This window comes from Myotis yumanensis, unplaced genomic scaffold (genome assembly GCF_028538775.1).
Source record: "Myotis yumanensis isolate MYYU_CA2020_CCGP unplaced genomic scaffold, mMyoYum1.0.hap1 SCAF_2, whole genome shotgun sequence".
NCBI lineage: Eukaryota > Metazoa > Chordata > Mammalia > Chiroptera > Vespertilionidae > Myotis > Myotis yumanensis.
Genome location: NW_027223753.1, coordinates 208,096,294 through 208,115,124, shown reverse-complemented (window position 1 = coordinate 208,115,124; position 18,831 = coordinate 208,096,294). Strand labels below are relative to the sequence as shown.

At 57.7% G+C, this 18,831-nt stretch overlaps 1 protein-coding gene across 6 annotated transcripts; it reads right to left on the bottom strand.

The window, feature by feature from the left end:
- Positions 1-1,283: 1,283 nt before the first annotated feature.
- SLC19A1 (solute carrier family 19 member 1) lies at positions 1,284-18,089 on the bottom strand. Of its 6 annotated transcripts, none has more exons than XM_070407053.1 (7): positions 17,257-17,288; positions 15,961-16,016; positions 11,514-11,775; positions 8,659-9,430; positions 8,393-8,585; positions 4,969-5,110; positions 1,284-2,678 (listed from the first exon to the last, which is right to left on the bottom strand). In XM_070407053.1, the coding sequence occupies exons 2-7, from the start codon at positions 15,984-15,986 to the stop codon at positions 2,403-2,405; spliced, it is 1,671 nt and encodes a 556-aa protein (XP_070263154.1). In that variant the 5' UTR covers positions 15,987-16,016; positions 17,257-17,288; the 3' UTR covers positions 1,284-2,402. The 6 variants fall into 6 exon arrangements, with proteins under 6 accessions (XP_070263154.1, XP_070263156.1, XP_070263155.1 ...); XM_070407056.1 differs by having other exon boundaries at positions 2,535-2,678; positions 4,969-5,082; XM_070407055.1 differs by lacking the exons at positions 15,961-16,016; positions 17,257-17,288 and adding an exon at positions 18,034-18,089.
- Positions 18,090-18,831: the final 742 nt, after the last annotated feature.

Here is an 18,831-nt window from a genome sequence, read left to right as displayed (position 1 = left end):
CACCACCATCCACAACAGTGCATCTCAAAACCCACATCATTGTCCTTGTTGGAGAACTTCGGGAGACATTCTGAGGTGCATGTGTGTCTCTGGGAGAGCTAGTAGGTGTCCCCATTGGTGGCCATGCTGGGAGGGATGGCAGGCCAGAGCCCAACCCCTCGAGGTCTGCTGTCCATGCACTGCAGCCATAAACCAGAGGAGGTGGTCCTGGTGACGGTGAGGTGTGGTTCCAAATAAAAACATCTATGTACATGGACACTGGTTTGCATGTGGCCGGCACTGTCCTGAGACCAGTTCTCAGGGCCTAAATCCCCACACCCCCAAGTGGGTGGCCCATGAGGGAGCCCAGGTGTACAATATGCAGATGCACACGGCTGTGTATGGGTATGCATGGACATCCCCAGGTGTACACAGATGCATCAGGTGTATGTGGATGACCTTTCTCAGGTCTCCTTGGGGTAGCAGGCTGCCCAGGCCCATGCAGGTGGCCTGCCCTGGGCTCACACCCAGTACCCTGTGCCCTGGGAACAGATGCCATCCCTGCCCTGGTGGCCAAGGTGCTTGGGAGCAGCAGAGAAAGGCAGTTCTGGGAGCCTGGAGGTGGTTCTGAGTTTAAGCAGCGCAGTGCACATGGAGGGGCTCAGAGGGAGCAGCTGAGCCAGCTGCTGATGGTGTTCTTGCTGGGGGGGGTAGGTATCCCAGTGCAAAGGCACAGAGCCCTGATTGTGGAGTTAGTGACCAGAAGAGATCCCCCCAACCCCGCAACCAATCCATGAAGTCTTGCTTGATCTCTAAGCACAAATGGGAAATGGTGCTGGGCCCTGGGCTCAGTGCTGCCCCTTCCCAGCGGGGTCAGAGGGGCAGCAGTGGCCTCTGTGGACACGCCCAGGGACCAATCCATCAGTCTGACCCACACCATTGGCCATGACTTGGGCCAACCCCTGTGTACACTCTCCATGACTCTCATGGTGCCCCGAGATGCCCCATTCAGCCAGCTCCAGCAGCCCCTCCTAGGCCAGGAATTGTTTCTGACCCTCCTTGCCAAGCTGGCTCCAAGCTGCAGCCTTTCCACCGGACCCCACCTGTTGGGCTGCTGCTCAGCTGCCCCACTTGGCATGAGGACAGAGGGTCATGGGAGGAGCGGCATCAAGGACATGGTGGGCCCAAGTTGGGTCCCTTCCTTTGCTGGTCCCCTTTCTTGGCCTCCCACTAGACCCCAGCACCCCCCACCCCCCCAACACACATACACACACCACCAGTTTGGAATCAGGAGCCCCTCACACTCAGGTCATGTGGTTTATTTAATGTTTCATGTCTTACATTTCCACATGACTGGTTCCTAAAGCCCCCGGAGGCATGTCCTCCGGGCTGGTGTGTGAGCAGCCCAGGTAGCCTCCATCACCAGTGAGGCGGGCCAGTGTTAACCCACATCAGGAAGGGGAAGGACGACAGGGCCGAGAGCCCAGAAGGAGCCAGCTCCCAAAGACTGCAGCACCCCCATTTCATCCAGTGGGGAAACGCCTGCCTGCCCCAGTACCAGCTTCTCCCACAGAAACAGAGGACCAGTAGGGTTCACATTCATGACAGTTAAAAAAATAGCACAGCACTGTTTAAAACATGAGTACCAGGGCAACTAGAAATGTCAGTTTAGCCACGAGCCCTGGGAACCCAGGCCCCCATCACCACCCTACAGGGCCCACAACAGCCTGCAGGGGCTGGTGTCACTCGGGCTAGCACATGGGGCCATCTCCCCAGTCCCCAGGGACCAGTGGGATCTGCCTCCCAAGGGGAGTGAAGGCGGGGAGGCCTGGTGGGCATGTGGAACCCCACCACTGGCCATGTTTAGGCAGGGGACACAACCCAACCCACAGTGCCCGGCAGCTGCCAGTGTCCCCAGCAGGCTACAGAGCGTAGTCAGGATGTGAGGCCTGAGAGGTGCAGGGCCTGGGGACACCGCAGGACAAGCCAAGGCACCACTGGCCGAGGCAGGTGGCCCTCGAGGTGTGTGTCATAGGGGCCCCATTGGTCATTGGTACCATAATGTGAACAGTAGAATTCAAACATTGCCAAAAACCCAGCTTCCTGATTCCGAGGACCGGCACCCAGCCAGGGGTGGACTGTTCTGAGATGACAGAGCGCCAGGCCACAGGGACCGGCACCCTTGTCAGGGATGGGACAGTTCTGAGATGCCAGGGCTCCAGGCCACAGGGACCGGCACCCAGCCAGGGGTGGACAGTTCTGAGATGCCAGGGCGCCAGGCCACAGGGACCGGCACCCTGTCAGGGTTGGGACAGTTCTGAGATGTCAGGGCGCCTGGCTCAGTGAGGATGTTGGAGGATGCACAGCAGATTGCCTCTGGTGTCAGAATTTGGCCACTCACTGAGCTGGGCAGAGAGAGCAGGTCAGGCCTTGGCTTCGCGCTGGTCCCTCAGGACTGGTCCTGCGGTCCATGCACCGTCCTCTGGGGCCAGGGTTGTGGCTTCGGGCTGCAGGTTGCTGAGGGCCCCATCCTGCAGGCTCAGCACCTGAGCAGCTTTCTCCTCCGAGGGGCTCCTTAGCTCCTGGGCTAGGGGCAGGGGCTGGTGGTGGCTCCTCGGGAAGTGCCACAGGGTCCCCAGCACAGCTACCAAGAAGTAGGCAATGGACAGCACCACGAAGTACCCAAAGTAGACGAGGAACTGGAACAGAGAAAGGTGCAAGTGTGGGTGGGGAATAAGGGGCGGCCTGGGAGATGAGGGGGCTTTGCAGAGGGGAGGGGAGGGGGACAAGGGAGGGACAGTCGGGAGGCAGCCCACATGGATGTCTATTCCTCCCTTTCTTTCCCTCCTGCTCAGAGGCCCCGGGAACACTGCAAGGGTGAGGTGGGCACTAGGGGTGAGAGGCCAGCCCGGGAGCAGGTCCCACAGTGCACAGGCCTGCCCTCCACACTCCTGCCGCCACAAGGCACAGCCCTGGGGGAGTTCCCACCACTTTCTCTCAGAACCCTGGCACCTTTACTGTCTCTGTGTGGCCTCTGTGATCTATCCCCAGTGCTTTGCTTATTTTGTGTGACCACACGTGCGCACTTCGCTCCATGGGCAGAGTTCCCACACCGCTGAGGGCTCGCGGACATCCGTGCGTGTGGTGGAGCCGGTCAAGGACGGACAGCCCCACACAGTGAGCCAGTGGCCGCCCTGGTGACGGGCAAAACTGACCAGTAGTGACACCAAGAGATGCACACCCAGCCCACAAAAATGTCCCTCCTGATTCTCATGCGCACCCGGGGGACTGGAGGTCCGGATGGTCTCGAGGCGACTGTGGGCCGGGCCAGGCTCAAGTCCCTCCCTGAGCCCCTCGTGACACAGGCACCCTCAGCCCTTCTAGGAAACCTGCTCATTCAGAAAGTAAAGCAGGAAGGGACCCGTGGAGGACTTTGCTCCCAGGAAGATGGAGTCACATGGTTCCCGTATTCTTCCCCAGTATGACTGAAGCCCTGGAAGCCACACAGAGCACACATCAGAGAGTGACTGCAGGCGGGAGGGTGGGGGGCAGCCCAGCTGGGACCCGAGCCCGAGGCACAGCATGGTGACGTGTGATGGGTCTCGGGCTTTATTTCCTTTTTTGCTGCAGGTATTTTGAAACTAAAGACGCCAGCAGCCCAGAAATGGCAACATGTGTAGAAAAAAAGCCCCAACCAAGCTGCTCTCTCTACCAGAGGACCAGGAGACGGACACCCAGCAGGACAGGAGGTGACAGACAAACAGCCCTGCTCCGGCTAGAACCACCCTCGTCACCCGGGCTGTCAGGAGGCCCCTGCCCCATGGGGGAGTGTTGCTCAAGTCCCCGTGGGTGTTGCAATGTTCACCCCACAGAGCTCACATGGAAAGTCTGGACTTTCACTCCCACCCACCGGGAGTGCCAACGCCCAACTCCATCCCTGCGGACTCAGGACTTTCACCCCCACCCGTCCACGGTGGCAAGGACACCCCACCCCATGTTCAACCTTCTGAAAGCGAAAGACAGAGAAAAGAATCTTGAATGCAGCCACTTAAAAAAAATGACACCTTAGGGAAGAACAATTAGAATGGCAGAATTTTTCATCATAAACTACGAGGGCCACAAGGAAGTGGCACAGCTTTCACCTGCTGGAAAAACTGTCAGCCCCGAAGCCTTCAGGAGTAAAAATAATGGCTAAAGGAGGTTCTCGGGACTGGAAGGGGGACGACCGAGACAGAACTTGACACAACAGGAAGGAAAAGAACGCAATGAGCAGAACCGTGGGTATAGATGTGGTCTCACGGTTGGGGAAGAGGGAGGAGTCAGGTGGGAGTCAGGTGGTGTGGACATGAAAGAGCAGCCTGAGGGACCCGAGGGGAGGGAAGCTTCTGTTTCTTGACCCTAAGAGGTCAGTAATCTGGTAGTGATGCTGCACCAGAGACCTCAACCCGCCCATCCCTGGGCACAGGGCTCACGCCCTCCAGACAGCCCCTCCCACCACGCACTCCTGGCACACCTCTGCCCTTCCTGTGAGGAGCCCCTCAGCCATCATGGGGGATGCCCAGGGCCAGGAAGACCTCCAGAAATGACCTGCATCCAGACTCAACTAAGAGGCCTCATGTTCCCAGTGGAGTCAGCGGCGTTTCAGCTCCACCCTGGGCCCCAGGAGGCAGCAGGACAGGCCGGCACAGCGGTTGCCAGACCATGGCTCCCTGGTGCCAGTCCTCTGATCCTTCTTCCCTCCTTGCTTGGGGCCTCTCACTTCACGCTCCTGCTCTGACTCAGTAAGTCCCGTGTATGCAGCTGGAGACCCCGGCCCGCCCTGTGCACGCCCCCTGCCCTCAGTAGATCTGTGGTCTGGGGCCCAGGGAGGGGACAATGCTGCTGGTTGGGTGAACACCAGGAGACCCTGGCTCAGACACCCACCCCCCACCACCCCCTCCACCCCGAGTCCTCGCTCCCCAAGGAAGCAAACCCAAAGCAGGGGCTGACCTGGGATCGGACGTGGAGGCCCAGGCCCCGCTTGTCGGAAACGATGAGGGTGATGATGGTCTTGAGAACAATGGCAAGGAACGTGTTGATTCCGAAGACCAGGGCACAGAGCTCCTTAGAAAGAGAAGACGCGATCTGAAAACTTAAAGGGAAAGCAGGCCAAGGTCAGCCTCGGCTGGGAGGCCCAAGAAGTGCCCACAAGTACAAAGGTGACGTCTAGGCTGCCACTGGCTGCCAGAAACAGCTATGTGGTCTGATGACTGGCCATGCCTGCTAAGGCCACCGGAGACCAGCAAGCCCAGCCCAGCACCCAGCCCACCCACTTCATCCTCCCTCAATGACTCATAAAGTGAATGCAAAATAGTGCCACATGCAAACTCGGGGAAGACATTTAAAAAGTCTCCTGGTAACCCTGGCATGGAGTAACCCATTCATTGCAGCATTCTCAGAAAATCATCCCCAGGAGAACGGGAGAGCATCATGAGAAAAGTTCTAGAATTAAAGTCCTTAATGATAGTAGAGTCTTTAATGATTTTAAAGTCATTCAATGATTCAATAAGTTAGAGAAAGAACGGTTAAACAAATAGGAGAGAAGAAGGAATTAATATTCTCAGGGCTCCCAATCCTCTGCAAAGAAATTAACATTTGAACGTACTTCCAATTAAAATTCCCCAAGTGCCTTTAAAAATAATGACTAAACAAGAAATAGTCTAACGTTCTCACCCAGCCGGCATGGCTCAGTGGTTGAGTGTCCAGCTATAACCAGGAGGTCATGATTCGATTCCAGTCAAGGGCACATATCTAGGTTGTGGGCTTAATTGCTAGTGGGGGGTTTGCAAGAGGCAGCTGATCAATGATTCTCTATCATCACTGATGTTTCTCTCTCTCTCTCCCTTTCCCTTACTCTCTAATGTCAATTAAAAAAAGAAAAGAAATATTCTAAAGTTCTGAAGAATGGCCCTGACTGGTTTGGCTCAGTGGATGGAGCTTCGGCCTGGGGACTGAAGGGTCCCAGGTTCGATTCCGGTCAAGGGCATGTACCTTGGTTGCAGGCACATCCCCAGTAGGAGGTGTGCAGGAGGCAGCTGGTCGATGTTTCTCTCTCATCGATGTTTCTAACTCAGGGGTGGGCAAACTTTTTGACTCGAGGGCCACAATGGGTTCTTAAACTGGACCGGAGGGCCGGAACAAAAGCATGGATGGAGTGTTTGTGTGAACTAATATAAATTCAAAGTAAACATCATTACATAAAAGGGTACGGTCTTTTTTTTTTTTTTTAGTTTTATTCATTTCAAACGGGCCGGATCCGGCCCGCGGGCCGTAGTTTGCCCACGGCTGTTCTAACTCTATCCCTCTCCCTTCCGCTCTGTAAGAAAAATCAATAAAATATATTTTGAAGAATGAGCAATCACATGACAAAGACTGCACACAAACTGAGAAAAGGCCTTGTCAATCAAAGGTCTGAGAGGACAGATTAACTCCTAGGACACCGGACCTGGGTCAGGTCCCGCCAGCACCACGAATGCCATGCCACCCACACGCCACACCCTCTGCAGGAGTGTTTCACATGGCGCACCGACTCTGTAAGTAGATGAGAGGCAGAGCATAACACACCTACCACATACGGTAGATGTAAGTGTGCTACAGATAAAGAGGGAAAACAGGAAATCCCAGCAGGAAGAGAGCCCCCCAATGTGAAGCGTCCACTAACACCAGGCAGGAGCCAGCCCTGCTGCACTAAGAAAAGGCAAGCTGGCCCTCAGGCCACAGGGTAGCTCGCTTGGCCGGCAGGCATCTGCCGTATCTACCAACACCCCCTATCCACCAAAGCTCATGCCCTTTCACCCGACCAGTTCCTTTCTAGGAACACCTGAGACCATCATCAGAATTTGGAAAGGAAAATGCAGGTTGAGAGGATAGTGATCTCACTGTTGCCTGTCATAGCAAAATACTGAAGGCGGCATCCCCATCAGTTGGGGATTAGCTATGTGGCATGCCACTTGCCACCACGAGGACCAATTACACCTGCATTTTGGCCAGCTAAATGGAAAGGTGTCTTCTGCCAGGAGTGTCGTCAGGGTGTCTGGCAACTTGGCCCTCAGGAGGACAGGAAGGACACTAGGTTTGACCCAGGCTCTGAGCCCAGGGCAGGTGCAGGCCGAAAGTGGACAGGGCAGTGTGTGCCGGGCGCTTCTGTGAGACGGCACAGGGGAGTCAGGCCACCACTCCATGGAGGTGGGAACTGCAGTGGGTCAGGAGACTGAGGATACTGTCTGAGCTGAAGACGAGGTGGGAAAGATCTTCTAACATGGGTGTGAGTAGGAGGAGGATAGAAGGTGCCCCACTTTGGGGGTTGGAGGGGGACTATGGTGACAGACAGACACACCAGGTGCAGGAGGCGCAGGGAGGCAGGCTTCTGTGTACCTATGTGGTGTGAGCACATGTAGTGTGTGCCTGTGTGGTGTGAGCATGTGTGGTGTAAGCACGTGTGGTGTGAGCACGTGTGGTGTGAGCACATGCAGTGTGAGCACGTGCAGTGTGAGCACATGTAGTGTGTGCCTGTGTGGTATGAGCACATGTGGTGTGAGCACATGTGGTATGAGCACATGTGGTGTGAGCACATGTAGTGTGTGCCTGTGTGGTGTGAGCATGTGTGGTGTAAGCACGTGTGGTGTGAGCACATGTAGTGTGTGCCTGTGTGGTGTGAGCATGTGTGGTGTAAGCACGTGTGGTGTGAGCACATGTAGTGTGAGCATGTGCGGTGTGGGCACATGTAGTGTGTGCCTGTGTGGTATGAGCACATGTGGTGTGAGCACATGTGGTATGAGCACTGTGGTGTGAATAAGTGGCTTTGTGAAAGGTCAGTTCACAGGAACACAGAGGGTCATAGGAGCAAGCAGAACATGAGCAGGGGAAGGTTCTGGAAGTACAGGGGAGCTGGTGGGCAAGTCTCAGGATGTCCCTGGGCAGATGCAGGAGGGTCCCCAGGAGTGTGAGGAACATGAAGGCACCAGGAGAGTCCTGGACAGAAGGTAAGCTAGGATACCTGGTCACTCCTTGGCCAGGAGCTGCTGTTCCCTACAGTGGGAACAGAGAGGGCGGGGAAGGCCATGGGGCTACCTAAGATGGGACCACAGCAGCTCCTGGGGCCTGGGAAACGGGGCAGGGAGGCTGGGAGGAAACACTTCATGAGGACCAGTCCCTGTGGACACCAAGGGGCCTTGATGGGAGGAGCAGAGAATGTGCTGCATGGGAGGGCTCCTTGCTAAGTCTCAGGGCCATGGCAGACAGCTGGGATGTGTGTGCTATGGACAAGGGGACATTGCGCCCCTGCCTAAAGGTGTCCAGGGTTCACTGCTCCTCCCACCACCAAGTTTGCTTCACGCTGCTCGGCCTCTCGTCCACCCCACACAGCCCAACTCACATGGCGATGGGCACCAGGAACTGGTAGAAGCCACGGAAGAGCACGAAGGCCATGTAGCACAGCCAGATGCTGCCCGTTTTGTGCATGAGGAAGATCAGCCCGGCCTGCGCGGCTGTCACGCCTCCGATGATCAGTTTCGCCCATAGGGCCCACTGGATCTTCACAAAGCCCGCGGCGAAGGCGGTGATGGCGCCTGGGGAGACAGGACAGTCACTGTCTGCCATCCTCCTAGGGTGGGCAGGGTGGGCGGAGCTGGCTGGGCGTACCGAGCAGAGTGGAGGCGGCATCCACGCCACCGTTGTAGACCTTGGTGGTGTCTTTGGTGGGGTCGACCTCGTTCCACAGGATGTGCACATAGAAGACGATCAGGTAGTAGCCAGCCGAGTTAAAGACCCACCAGAGGGACCAGAGGCGCAGCTGTGGCAGCCGCAGGCTGGCTCCTAACTCCCGGAGCATGCGCACGAGGATCCAGTCCCTCCAGCCCGCCAGCGGAGTCCCGCAGAGCTTCCTGCCCGCGGGCTGGCCAGGGCCAGGGTGCATCTTGTCCAGCTCCGAGGGCGAGGCCTCGCCATGGGCAGGCTCACTGCGGTTGAAAAAGAGGCTGCGCTTGGGGCGCTTCAGGAACATGGCGAGGATCAGGCTGAAGGTGAGGAAGGCCAGGGAGATGTAGTTGAGCGTGGTGAAGGAGAACTTGCCCACAGTGACAAGCAGCTGGCCCAGCACAGAGCTGGTGAAGACGCCCAGGAGCACTGCGGACCTGGAGTAGCTGGCCATGCGCTGATACTGGGCGGGGCGCACGAGCGAGAAGATGTAGGAGGAGTAGGCTATGCGGGCGGCCATGGTGAGGCTGTAGAAGAACTCCATGAACTGCATGTGCAGCACGGAGTCACCAAACAGCAGCAGCAGCCACACAGCGATATAGCTCAGGCCCTGCAGAAGCAGCACCGGCTTATAGCGCAGATAGTCCGTCAGCAGGAACATGGGCACCAGCACGGCCATGTAGGAGTAGGACAGCACCGGCGTGATCTCATTGGTGACCTGTGGGACAGCAGGCTTGTGACCCCATGCAGCTCATTACCGTAGCCACCAATGCCCTTCGGTAGCCCCCACCATAACCACACCATGAGCGTGACTGTCTGCTAAGACCAGCACAGGTGCCCCTCAGCCCCGAGAGGCCAGCAGGCTCCAAGGCCTCACTTGACAGAGGGAAACCAAGGGCCAGAGTAGAGCCCTGATCAGCATGCGGGGCCCATGGCGAGGCTGGTTGGACCCTCTCGCTCCACTGGTTTACTCACAGCCCTGGCAGGGGAACAGCCAGGAAACACGCCAAGGCAGAAATCGAGGAAACACAAATCCAGTAGCTATCAGATGGGCAGAAGGTCAACAGGGGCAAGAGGGAAACTGGAAGCTGTGGCCTCGGGCAGAGGGAGCAAGTGTCGGTGTCCAGGATATGGCAGTGTCGTCCCTCGGGGTGACACACTGAGAGCAGACACACCGGGTTTAATCCCCGAGGGCAGTGATGGCGAACCTTTTGAGCTTGGCGTGTCAGCATTTTGAAAAACCCTAACTTAACTCTGGTGCCGTGTCACATATAGAAATTTTTTGATATTTGCCACCATAGTAAAACAAAGATTTATACTTTTGATATTTATTTTATATATTTAAATGCCATTTAACAAAGAAAGATCAACCAAAAAAATGAGTTCGCGTGTCACCTCTGACACGCGTGTCATAGGTTCGCCATCACTGCCCTAGGGCGTGCCCTTTGTAAGACAGTCTCTGACCCACGTGGGTAACTCTCCCCAGGCAGGCCCGGCAGGCAGGCTCATGCGCACTTCCCAGACACAAGCCTGTCATCTCCCTGATGACACCCAAGCTTGGGGGAATGGCTTCACTTCTGGAACCTACTATATAATCAGTTAATGTGCAACCAGAGAGGGCAGGCGAATGGGACTTATACATTTTTTGCTACAGAGATTTTTCCTGTTATCTTACTAGAGCTCCGTATACATGATGATTCCTGTAATCACAGCAGACGATGGCCCCTCTTTAAGATCTGATCAGTGTTCTAAGGAAGGAGAACCCTCGGCTGCCCAGTGAGTGAGGGATGGTTACTCGGGAGTCCAGGAGGGTCTGGGGGGCACAGGAGACAACCCCATAGGCCCCAGCCCCCTATCCAGCCTCACCTGGGAAGTGACCAGCTCCAGCAGTCAGCACCGGCCATGGGGTCAGACGCAGTGACAGACTCTGAGTTCGTGTGGGCCAGTACGTGGCCATTTCCTTATCTCCAAGATGGCGACTTGGAGGGGACAGGCCGCATCCGCACAGACACTGCATTGGACTTAAACAACTTGAGGGTATGCAAGGGGTAGGGGCCAAGCTCCACGCCAGGGAAAGGCAGGGGCTTCCCGAAGAAATCAAGGGCACAGTGGGACCCAGGGAGATCCGGCTGTGGTGACGGGGGGTGGGGAGGCTGATGGCCACATGGGAAGGGCAGAGGAGGCGAGGGGAATGGAGGTGAGCAGCCCGGAACCAGTTCTGATCAGGACCAGCTCTGACCAAGCCCAGCTCTGGGGCAGTGCCGGGGTCCTCAGGTGGAGAGCAGGGTGGTGACCAGAGCTCGAATGCGCATCCTGAGTGTGCGCCTCATCAACCAACAGCCTCTGAGTTTCTTGGTTTTCTTTTATGGAGAAGGAAATAGCAAAAGCTGGAGAAGGAAAGCACTGGGGCTAGAGCCTGTCCTGACTCCTCCTCCTACCCCACCACTCACCTCTGGGATAAGCTTACTTAGTCAGCTTTCAACAAGACCCTTTGTCCTCCTTGCGAGTGAAGGAAATTCCTTTAGTAATCTCCTTAGGCAAATAGCTGCTGAGTCTCTGCTGGAAGCAGGTGCCAAGCAGGTGGGCTCCCTCTCCCCGCCTTGCACTCCTCCCTCAGAGACCCCTCTGCAGCCACTGTCACTCTTTAACTGGCCTGGTTAATAAGTGAGAGTCAGGCCCCTCAGGGCCCCTCAGGAACTGGGGACAGGACCCAGGACACCACATGGCTGCCTAACCTCAACAGCCCCAGCTGCTTCCCCATCCAGGGGGCACCCCTGCCCGCTATCCCCATGTCCACATACCTGCTTCTTCGTGAAGTTCTTAGCAGGGCCCAAGAGGTAGGGGGTGATGAAGCTCTCCCCGGGCCGCATCTGGGACATGAAGCCGTAGAAGCAGAGGTAGAATACCAGCCACTGCCAGGACTGAAGCTCGCGGCCCGGCCCAGGCTCCGGCCCAGGCTCCGCCTGGGGTTCTGGGGACACTGGCTTCTCCACCCTCTGGCTGGAGGATGCCATGCTGCCCAGGCTCCACGCGGTCCTGGAGGGACTGAAGGTGATACTGCTCCTGGAGGGAAGAGCAGAGAGTCAGGGCAACTCAGCAGCCCACAGACACCTCCCCTCCTCCCCAGAACTTGGCTGAAGGGCCGTCTTCCCTCTCTCACTCAGTCAGGATCCCACATTCACACGGAGTTGGGGAGAGGGGCCCACAGGCCCCAGCCCCATGCTCTCAACCTGGATGGGGCTCTCCACAATCCAGAGGCCACATCCACCCAGACCAGGCTATCACCACCTCCAGGGAGCCTCCAGGGCTTCCTGGCCCCATGTGGTAACCTGTGGAGACCTTGAGGGCACACGTCCCTCCCCAGGAGGGGGTGTCTGGGACAGCCTGTTCTCACTGTTCCACTGGCCCCTGGGGGACTCCATGCACAAGACTGGGCAGATGGGGTTTGGAGGAAGAGCCCAGAGCAGCTGGGGAGGCACAGGGAGAAGCAGGAGCCAGCGAGGAGTGTACCAGGAGAAGGGAAGGGGCCACAGGGGACAGACGGAGCTCCAGACCACCATGAGCTGAGGGAGGGTGGCCTGGCCCAGGGGCGCTTTGGGTGGTGCCTCCGTTTGGTGCAAGGGTGATGGCACTGTTCCAATACCCACCACTCGCCCTTTATAGCACAGACACATGCTCATGTCTAGTTATCTGAATACAAAGTTATCTGCTGTTTTTTGTTTTTTTTTTATGACTCCTTTGCTATATGTTACATGCTATTCGTTTTCCATTAAGGCACTGATACAAACTTCGCTCTTCAGTGAGAGTCAAAAAGGGAGCTGCCATGAAAACTGTGTCAGGTGACAAAGGGTGCCCATGCCAAGCTGACACGATAGGAATGAGGAAGGGCGCACCATTTTCTCTGGGAGGGTGACTGCAGAAGGTCTGCATTTGGGGAGAAATCTCCTCTAATCCCCAAGCATTAGAAGCAAAAGGTTCCCAAGATATAGGACCCGGTGCTCTGGAAAAGCCACCAGATTCTGGGCACTTATGCGCTGTGCGCTTGGCCAGCATGCTGCTCAGAGACCATCCAAGCAGGAATTGTTCCTACATTCCTCCCTCGATGAGGCCCAGGAAGACCAGGGAACAGCAGAGACCCCCAGGGGCCATCAAGGGCAGAGAGAGACTGCTCGCCAGACCTCTGATTACTCTGGGCAGGAGGAGAGCTTCTGCAAAGGGAACTGTGGTCTAATGAGTGAGAGCCCTTTGCCTTCTAAACCCCAGTGCTTATTTCTGTAACTCAGGGAAAATGAGGTGGAGGGAGGGTAGCGAAACCCCTCAAGCTGGGTTTGGTGGGTTTGTGGGGCCAAAAGGAAGGGCAGGGCATGGGCAGGGGGCAGCTTCTGGAATTAGAGAACTTCAAAGGGAGGGGGCTGTGGGGGCAACAGTGGCCTGGGTGTTACAGGATCCTGGGATAGCACCCACCATTTCAAGGGTCCAAATGAAACAAGCAGCCAGGCAGGGGAGGGCAAACTTAGTCCCCTCCCCCAGCATCCAGGAAAGAGCACACAGGCCACACAGGCCCGGCTGCTTTTCCAAACCCCCTGGAGCTTGTACAAACAGATGGGAGGGCCTTGGCCCCTTCAACTCAGGGGGCAGCCCCAGGCCACAGGGTGTACTACAGGCAGAGCGGCCCACCTCAGGGTACACATACCACAGGGGACCCCATTCCAGCTCCAGGACACCCCTCAGTTCACTTTCCCACCCTTAGTGCACTGCTCCCTGGATACCAGAGCAACCACCTGAGCAGCAGGCATGGGCAAACAGCCAAGAATTTAGGCCCAGGGTCCCCAGGAGCCCTGTACTTGGCCCTCCTGTCACCTCCAAAAGCGACAGGAACTTCCCTTACCTGATGTCCCCAAATCCTGGGGCAATGGCACAGGTCTCAGGTACCAGAACCAACACACTTGGTTTCATTTCTACAGCTTCCGAAACCACAGGAAGTGCTTCTTAAACTACAGGAAGTGCCTGTCAGAGATGAGCTCTGAGCCCCGTCCCACGTGGCCACCTGAAGGTCTGGGCTGGCCAGGACTGTGCACCTTAACATGCCTCACAGGCATGCCCGTGGGTGACCAAGTGAGCAAGCCCAAGAGACACTGCTTCAGACCTCCTGGCTGGTACGGACAAGAACACCCCCTGGACAGCCGGTACCCAGGCTTCAGGGTAATCACCCGGTCCTCCAGGGTCACAACACAGGTAAACCAGCCCCACTTCCCAGAAGGATGGACATGCAAGGAGCCACCCCAGGTGATGGCCAGGGAGCCCTCAATACGGGTGGACCTCAGAGTGGGGGGAGTGTCTGCAGACACCCAGGTCCAGGGCCGGAGGGACGGGGTTCACAAGGGCCTCTCGAGTAGCAACCCAAACTGCCTCCTCAGAGTCCTACAAACTCTGCCCCTTCCCTCTCACCCCACCCTCAGGGCTGACCCATCAAGCACCTGACCTCACAGGCAGCCCTCCAGCTCCACCTCTGCGGTCTGGGGACACTGCCCAGTGCAGGGCTCAACCTGCAGGGTCACATAATTACCACAGCCCCCACCTTCCTGCTGAGTTACATAACAGGAGCCAGCACAGCAGGCCAGGCAAGAACAACTAAAAGTTCACCCTGGGGACTCCCTGGGGCCCTTAGTGATTACATGTCTTTGAACTAAAGAGAGCCTGGGACTAGGTTTATATCCCCTATGGAATGTGCCTCTCTCCTATGCATTCCCCACACTGTGTTCACACCGTTGTACACACACTTGCAAAGCCTTGTGGGAAAGGTGACGACTGGATGGCCGGGAAACTGCAAAGTGAGCTCGGGCAGATCAGGGTCATGCGGAGGAGCTTGGCCTCGTCCCAGGAGCGGTGGCCAAAAATCCAGGGTCTTATTTGAAGTCCATTTTTAATATGGAAGAAATGTGGAGCACCACAGGGTCACCATGGAAAAAATGTGGAGCACCACAGGGCCAAAGCATGCTTACAGAGCAGATTTCAGGTCCCGGACACAGTGGGCGGCTTAGCCGTTACTTGGCATCTCCAAGAGGGAAGGCCACCTGTGTGGGGACTGATGTTCAAAGGAAAGAGCAGGCCCCGCTGCTGTGGCTCAGCGGTTGAGAGTCAACCTATGAGCCAAGAGGTCATGGTGTGATTCCCGGTCAGGGCACATGCCCAGGTTGCAAGCTCAATCCCCAGTGCGGGGGGGCAGCAGGAAGCAGCTGATCAATGATTCTCTCTCCTCATTGATGTTTCTATCTCTCTCTCCATCTCTGAAATCAATAAACATTTTTTTTAAAGAGCAGCCTCAGAAGCCAGGCCCGAAGTCACCAAGGCTGGGCCCTGCTGCCCAGAGTGGGGCTCACCTAGCTCAGTCTTATTCTGTCAGTTTACTCAGCTCATGTGAGTGTAATCACCAACTGACAGGGAGTCGGCGTCCCTGGATAAAACTCAAAGTCCTCGGCCTGAAAAGCCCAGACTGCTCTACTCCACACAGGCCCGGCCCAACCTTGGGCTCCAGGAAAATGAGGGGAAGGGACACAGCACAGAAGGCAAGTGAGGTGCCCAAGCTCAGGGCCAGTGAGCAGCAAACCAGGCCTGGACCCCACGTGTCCTGACCCCACCCCAGCCCACTGCAACTTCAGGAGCAGCCAGAGGATCATGGGGCGGCCTCCCCAAGGACCTGTACCTCTGACTCCAGAAGGCTCTTTCAGTTCCCCCTTTGGACTCTTTCTGCACCTGCCCTGGGGGGAGTGTGGAGCACCAGTGGCTCCCCCTGGCTTTGTCCTCCCAGCACCTAGGAAGGTTGGAGACCCAAAAGCAAAACAAAAGCAAACACCACCTCTCTCATTTTGTGTCTTAAACCAGCTACTACTCGCTGGCCAGTATGGCTGAGTTGGTTGGAGTGTCATGCCCTGCAACAGAAGGTCACAGGTTTGATGCCAAGTTGGGGCATGTACCAGAGGCAACCAATCAATGTCTCAATCTCTCCTCCCCACTTCCTCCCTCTCTAAAAAGAATCAATTAAACAAAAAAATTAAACCAGCTACTACTCTCCCAGGTTACCCAGGGAGGTTTCTTACATTTTAAAAACACCTGCTGGTAAAAAAGGAAAAATATAAATATCTTTGCACCCTCCCAGGTTACATGACAGAGTTCTGTGTCCCAATGAGTAAAATTAAACCCACTGACACCCAACTCACAAGTTTAAAACACCCTGGAGGTGTTGCTCACCTTTGTCCAGCACAGGTAACTAACATCTGGGGTTATTCAATCCACCAAGGCACCCTCTGAAAGAGAGCAGTTTAGCAGTGCCAAGCCAAGAGGACAACTGGCAGTGGGATGCAGTCCAACAGAGCTGGGTGACACAGCAGCTGGGAACGCTGGCGACGGGTCCAGGGCTCCCAGACCTACAGAGGGAGGCAATTCTGCTAGGCCAAAGGTTCCTGGCTCTGCAGATTCAGTCTGGGCTGAAGGGGGCCCTCCGTCTCCTTTAGGGGCAAGGGGCACCTGGTCACCTCTTGGCAGGGTGCTCAGATCTCAGCTGTATGAACTTTATTCCTCCTGCACTTTGGGCAGCCTGGAAAATAGCTTTGCCTAGATGCATTCTGGGTTTCTGAGCTGACTCAGAGTCTCACCTGTATCCTGAGTGGGGCTCACCTGCCTTAAGTCTTATTAAACTTGGGCCTCCTGCTATATGACCACACACTGTGCACCTGGGCCACTCCGCTGGATTCCCCAGGGGAAGTAGCCAGGACCCTTGGGAATAGTTCTCTAGTTCAAGGGTTAGAAGGACCCACTCAGGAAAGGGCTGCAGGCACACTGTGCAGGTTCTGGGACAAGCTCCAGCGCGCCCAGAGGGCTCAACAGCCACTACGTGCCAGGGCGCCTGAGCGCGCGCCATGTCCACGTGATTCTCTGCTCGTGCCCGGGAGGCACCCTGAGTCAGCGGGCAAGATCCGGGCGCTCACAGCACCAGCAAGCTGGACCGGGGGGAGCTGATCGGAGGTGAGCCTGCCGCATCGCAGAGGTTCAGAGCGTGCCCGCCGGGACCACGGGGCGGAAATGCTGCGGTGGCAGCGGGGGGCGGGAGGGGGGGCTAACACGTGGACAGTGGCAGGGATGGGTGCTGCGCGTGGAGCCCACAGTCGCAGCTGGCGGGAACCGGCCTGTGTCACTGTTCGCCCAGCTCCCTGCTCCCAGGTCCCGGCCTGAGCCCCCTGCATTCCACTCTGAGACCCCGGCTCGCGCCTCCCGCCGCATTCACTTCAAGGCCCGCCCGGCACCCGCAGCCCGGGCCGCGCCTCACCAGGATCCCCTCGTCCCGGCCTGCACTCCTGTGCATTCACCCCTGAGAACCGGAGCCTGTGCTACCGGCTTTCTCCCTGCGCCCCAGGCCCGCGCAGCCCTCTGCATTCATCCCTAAGACGCAGAACTCGCGCCCCCTGCCTGCCCCCTTGAGACCGGGAACCCGCGCCCCGGCCAGTCTCCGGCCGCGTTCCTACATGCCCCGCCCTGCAGGTCTGTTACCTGAGAGGTAGGCAGTAGCGCCGGGAACTAGCTCCCAGCCATGACAGGCGGTGCTGGTCCGAGAGCGCCAAAAATTACCCGCGCCGCGGGCGCTGACGGGAAAGCCACGCCCCGGACGCAGGGACCCGCGTCTTTTTCGCCCTCCGGGAGGTGAACACCCGCGTGCGGTTCGTCTCGGGTCTCAGTTCCTACCCGGCCCGACCCCGTCACCTCCCCAGTTCACACATTTCCCTGGTGGAGCAGGTCTGGGCGCCGAATGGGGAGCACGGGCTCACCCCTGTGCGTCCTTCGGCCCCGGCTGCAGCCCCCGCTGGACTAACCTCCCGGAGCCCCCTCCCCGCTGGACTACCCCTCCCTGACCCCTCCCGGAGTCTGCTGGGTCACGCCCACCACTCCCCCCACCCAGGCTGCAGCCCCCGCTGGAGCTGGACAGTCCCTGCTACAGCCCCTTCAGAGTTCCTACAGGAACCCCCCGCCCTCTACCCCCCACCCTCACCCCGGGATGCAGCCCCCGCTGGACAGTCCCTGCTACAGCCCCTTCAGAGTTCCTACAGGACCCCCCGCCCTCTACCCCCCACCCTCACCCCGGGATGCAGCCCCCGCTGGACAGTCCCTGCTACAGCCCCTTCAGAGTTCCTACAGGACCCCCAGCCCCGGGCTGCAGCCCCCGCTGCACCACCCCCACTCGCCCTACCCCCTCTAGCCGCAGCCCTTACTGGACCACCCCTCCCGGAGTGCCCTCCCGAGACACCCCCCCCCCCCCCCCCCCGCGCCTACCCACACAGCGCCTCGGTCACAACTGGAAGACGTCCCGTCCAGATCCTGTAGCCCCGCTCCTGTAGCCGTCTCCTACCCACCTGGAGGAGGCCCTCCCAACCCCCGCCCCTTGGATGAGCGCCGGCCCCATGACCCCTGCCGTGAGCCTGCCCCGCCTGCCATCCTAAGCAAGTCCGTGTTCTCTTTTCTTTTAGACTCATTTTAAAACGTTCCATTCCTGGCTAACCCCCAAACTCAAGCCAGAGACACTGGTCATTGTGCCGGGCAGGGCAGGACTGTTGGGGTTGCCGAGTTCTCCCTCCCCCTACACAGCAGCGGCAGCCTGTGCGGGCCACAAGCACAGCCTGACCCACATTTGGTCTGGTGGCTGCCTCAGGACCTCAGCCAGGCACAGACACCTGCTCTTGGGGTCACAAACAGCAAGCCCCCCACCCAGCTCCACGGGTGCTCCCGGGTATTCCCTCGCTGCCCCCTCAGGACTGAGCATGAACCAGTCAGCCTCTGTGCAGGCAGCAGGAAGCTGAGGGACTGGAGGGGCAGGGGGGAGGGTGTGGTGCTCAGATGTGACCAGGGTGATCCACACCCCTCCCCACCTCTCAGCAAGGAAAGTTCATTAGGGAGAGAAGCCCTTGCAGGTCCCGGGCTGCACTACTCAGCAGGTAGCTGGCCGCTGTGGGAAGCATGCAGGGAGGAGGACAGCGGGAGAAGGGAGGGGCCCGCTGACGCCAGCTAATCTACAGGCCCTGAAGGCCAGAACTCCAATGCAATGCCCAGCACGCAGGAGGAGGTCATTTTAGT

Coding starts and splice junctions, on each gene's coding strand:
- SLC19A1 (XM_070407053.1), bottom strand. CDS start 15,986: ATGTTAGTTACCTGTGCTGGACAAAG. Junction 11,776..15,960: donor GTTACCTGTGCTGGACAAAG/GTGAGCAACACC, acceptor TCTTCCCTCCAG/GAGCAGTATCACCTTCAGTC. Junction 8,586..8,658: donor TGCCGCCTCCACTCTGCTCG/GTACGCCCAGCC, acceptor CTGTCTCCCCAG/GCGCCATCACCGCCTTCGCC.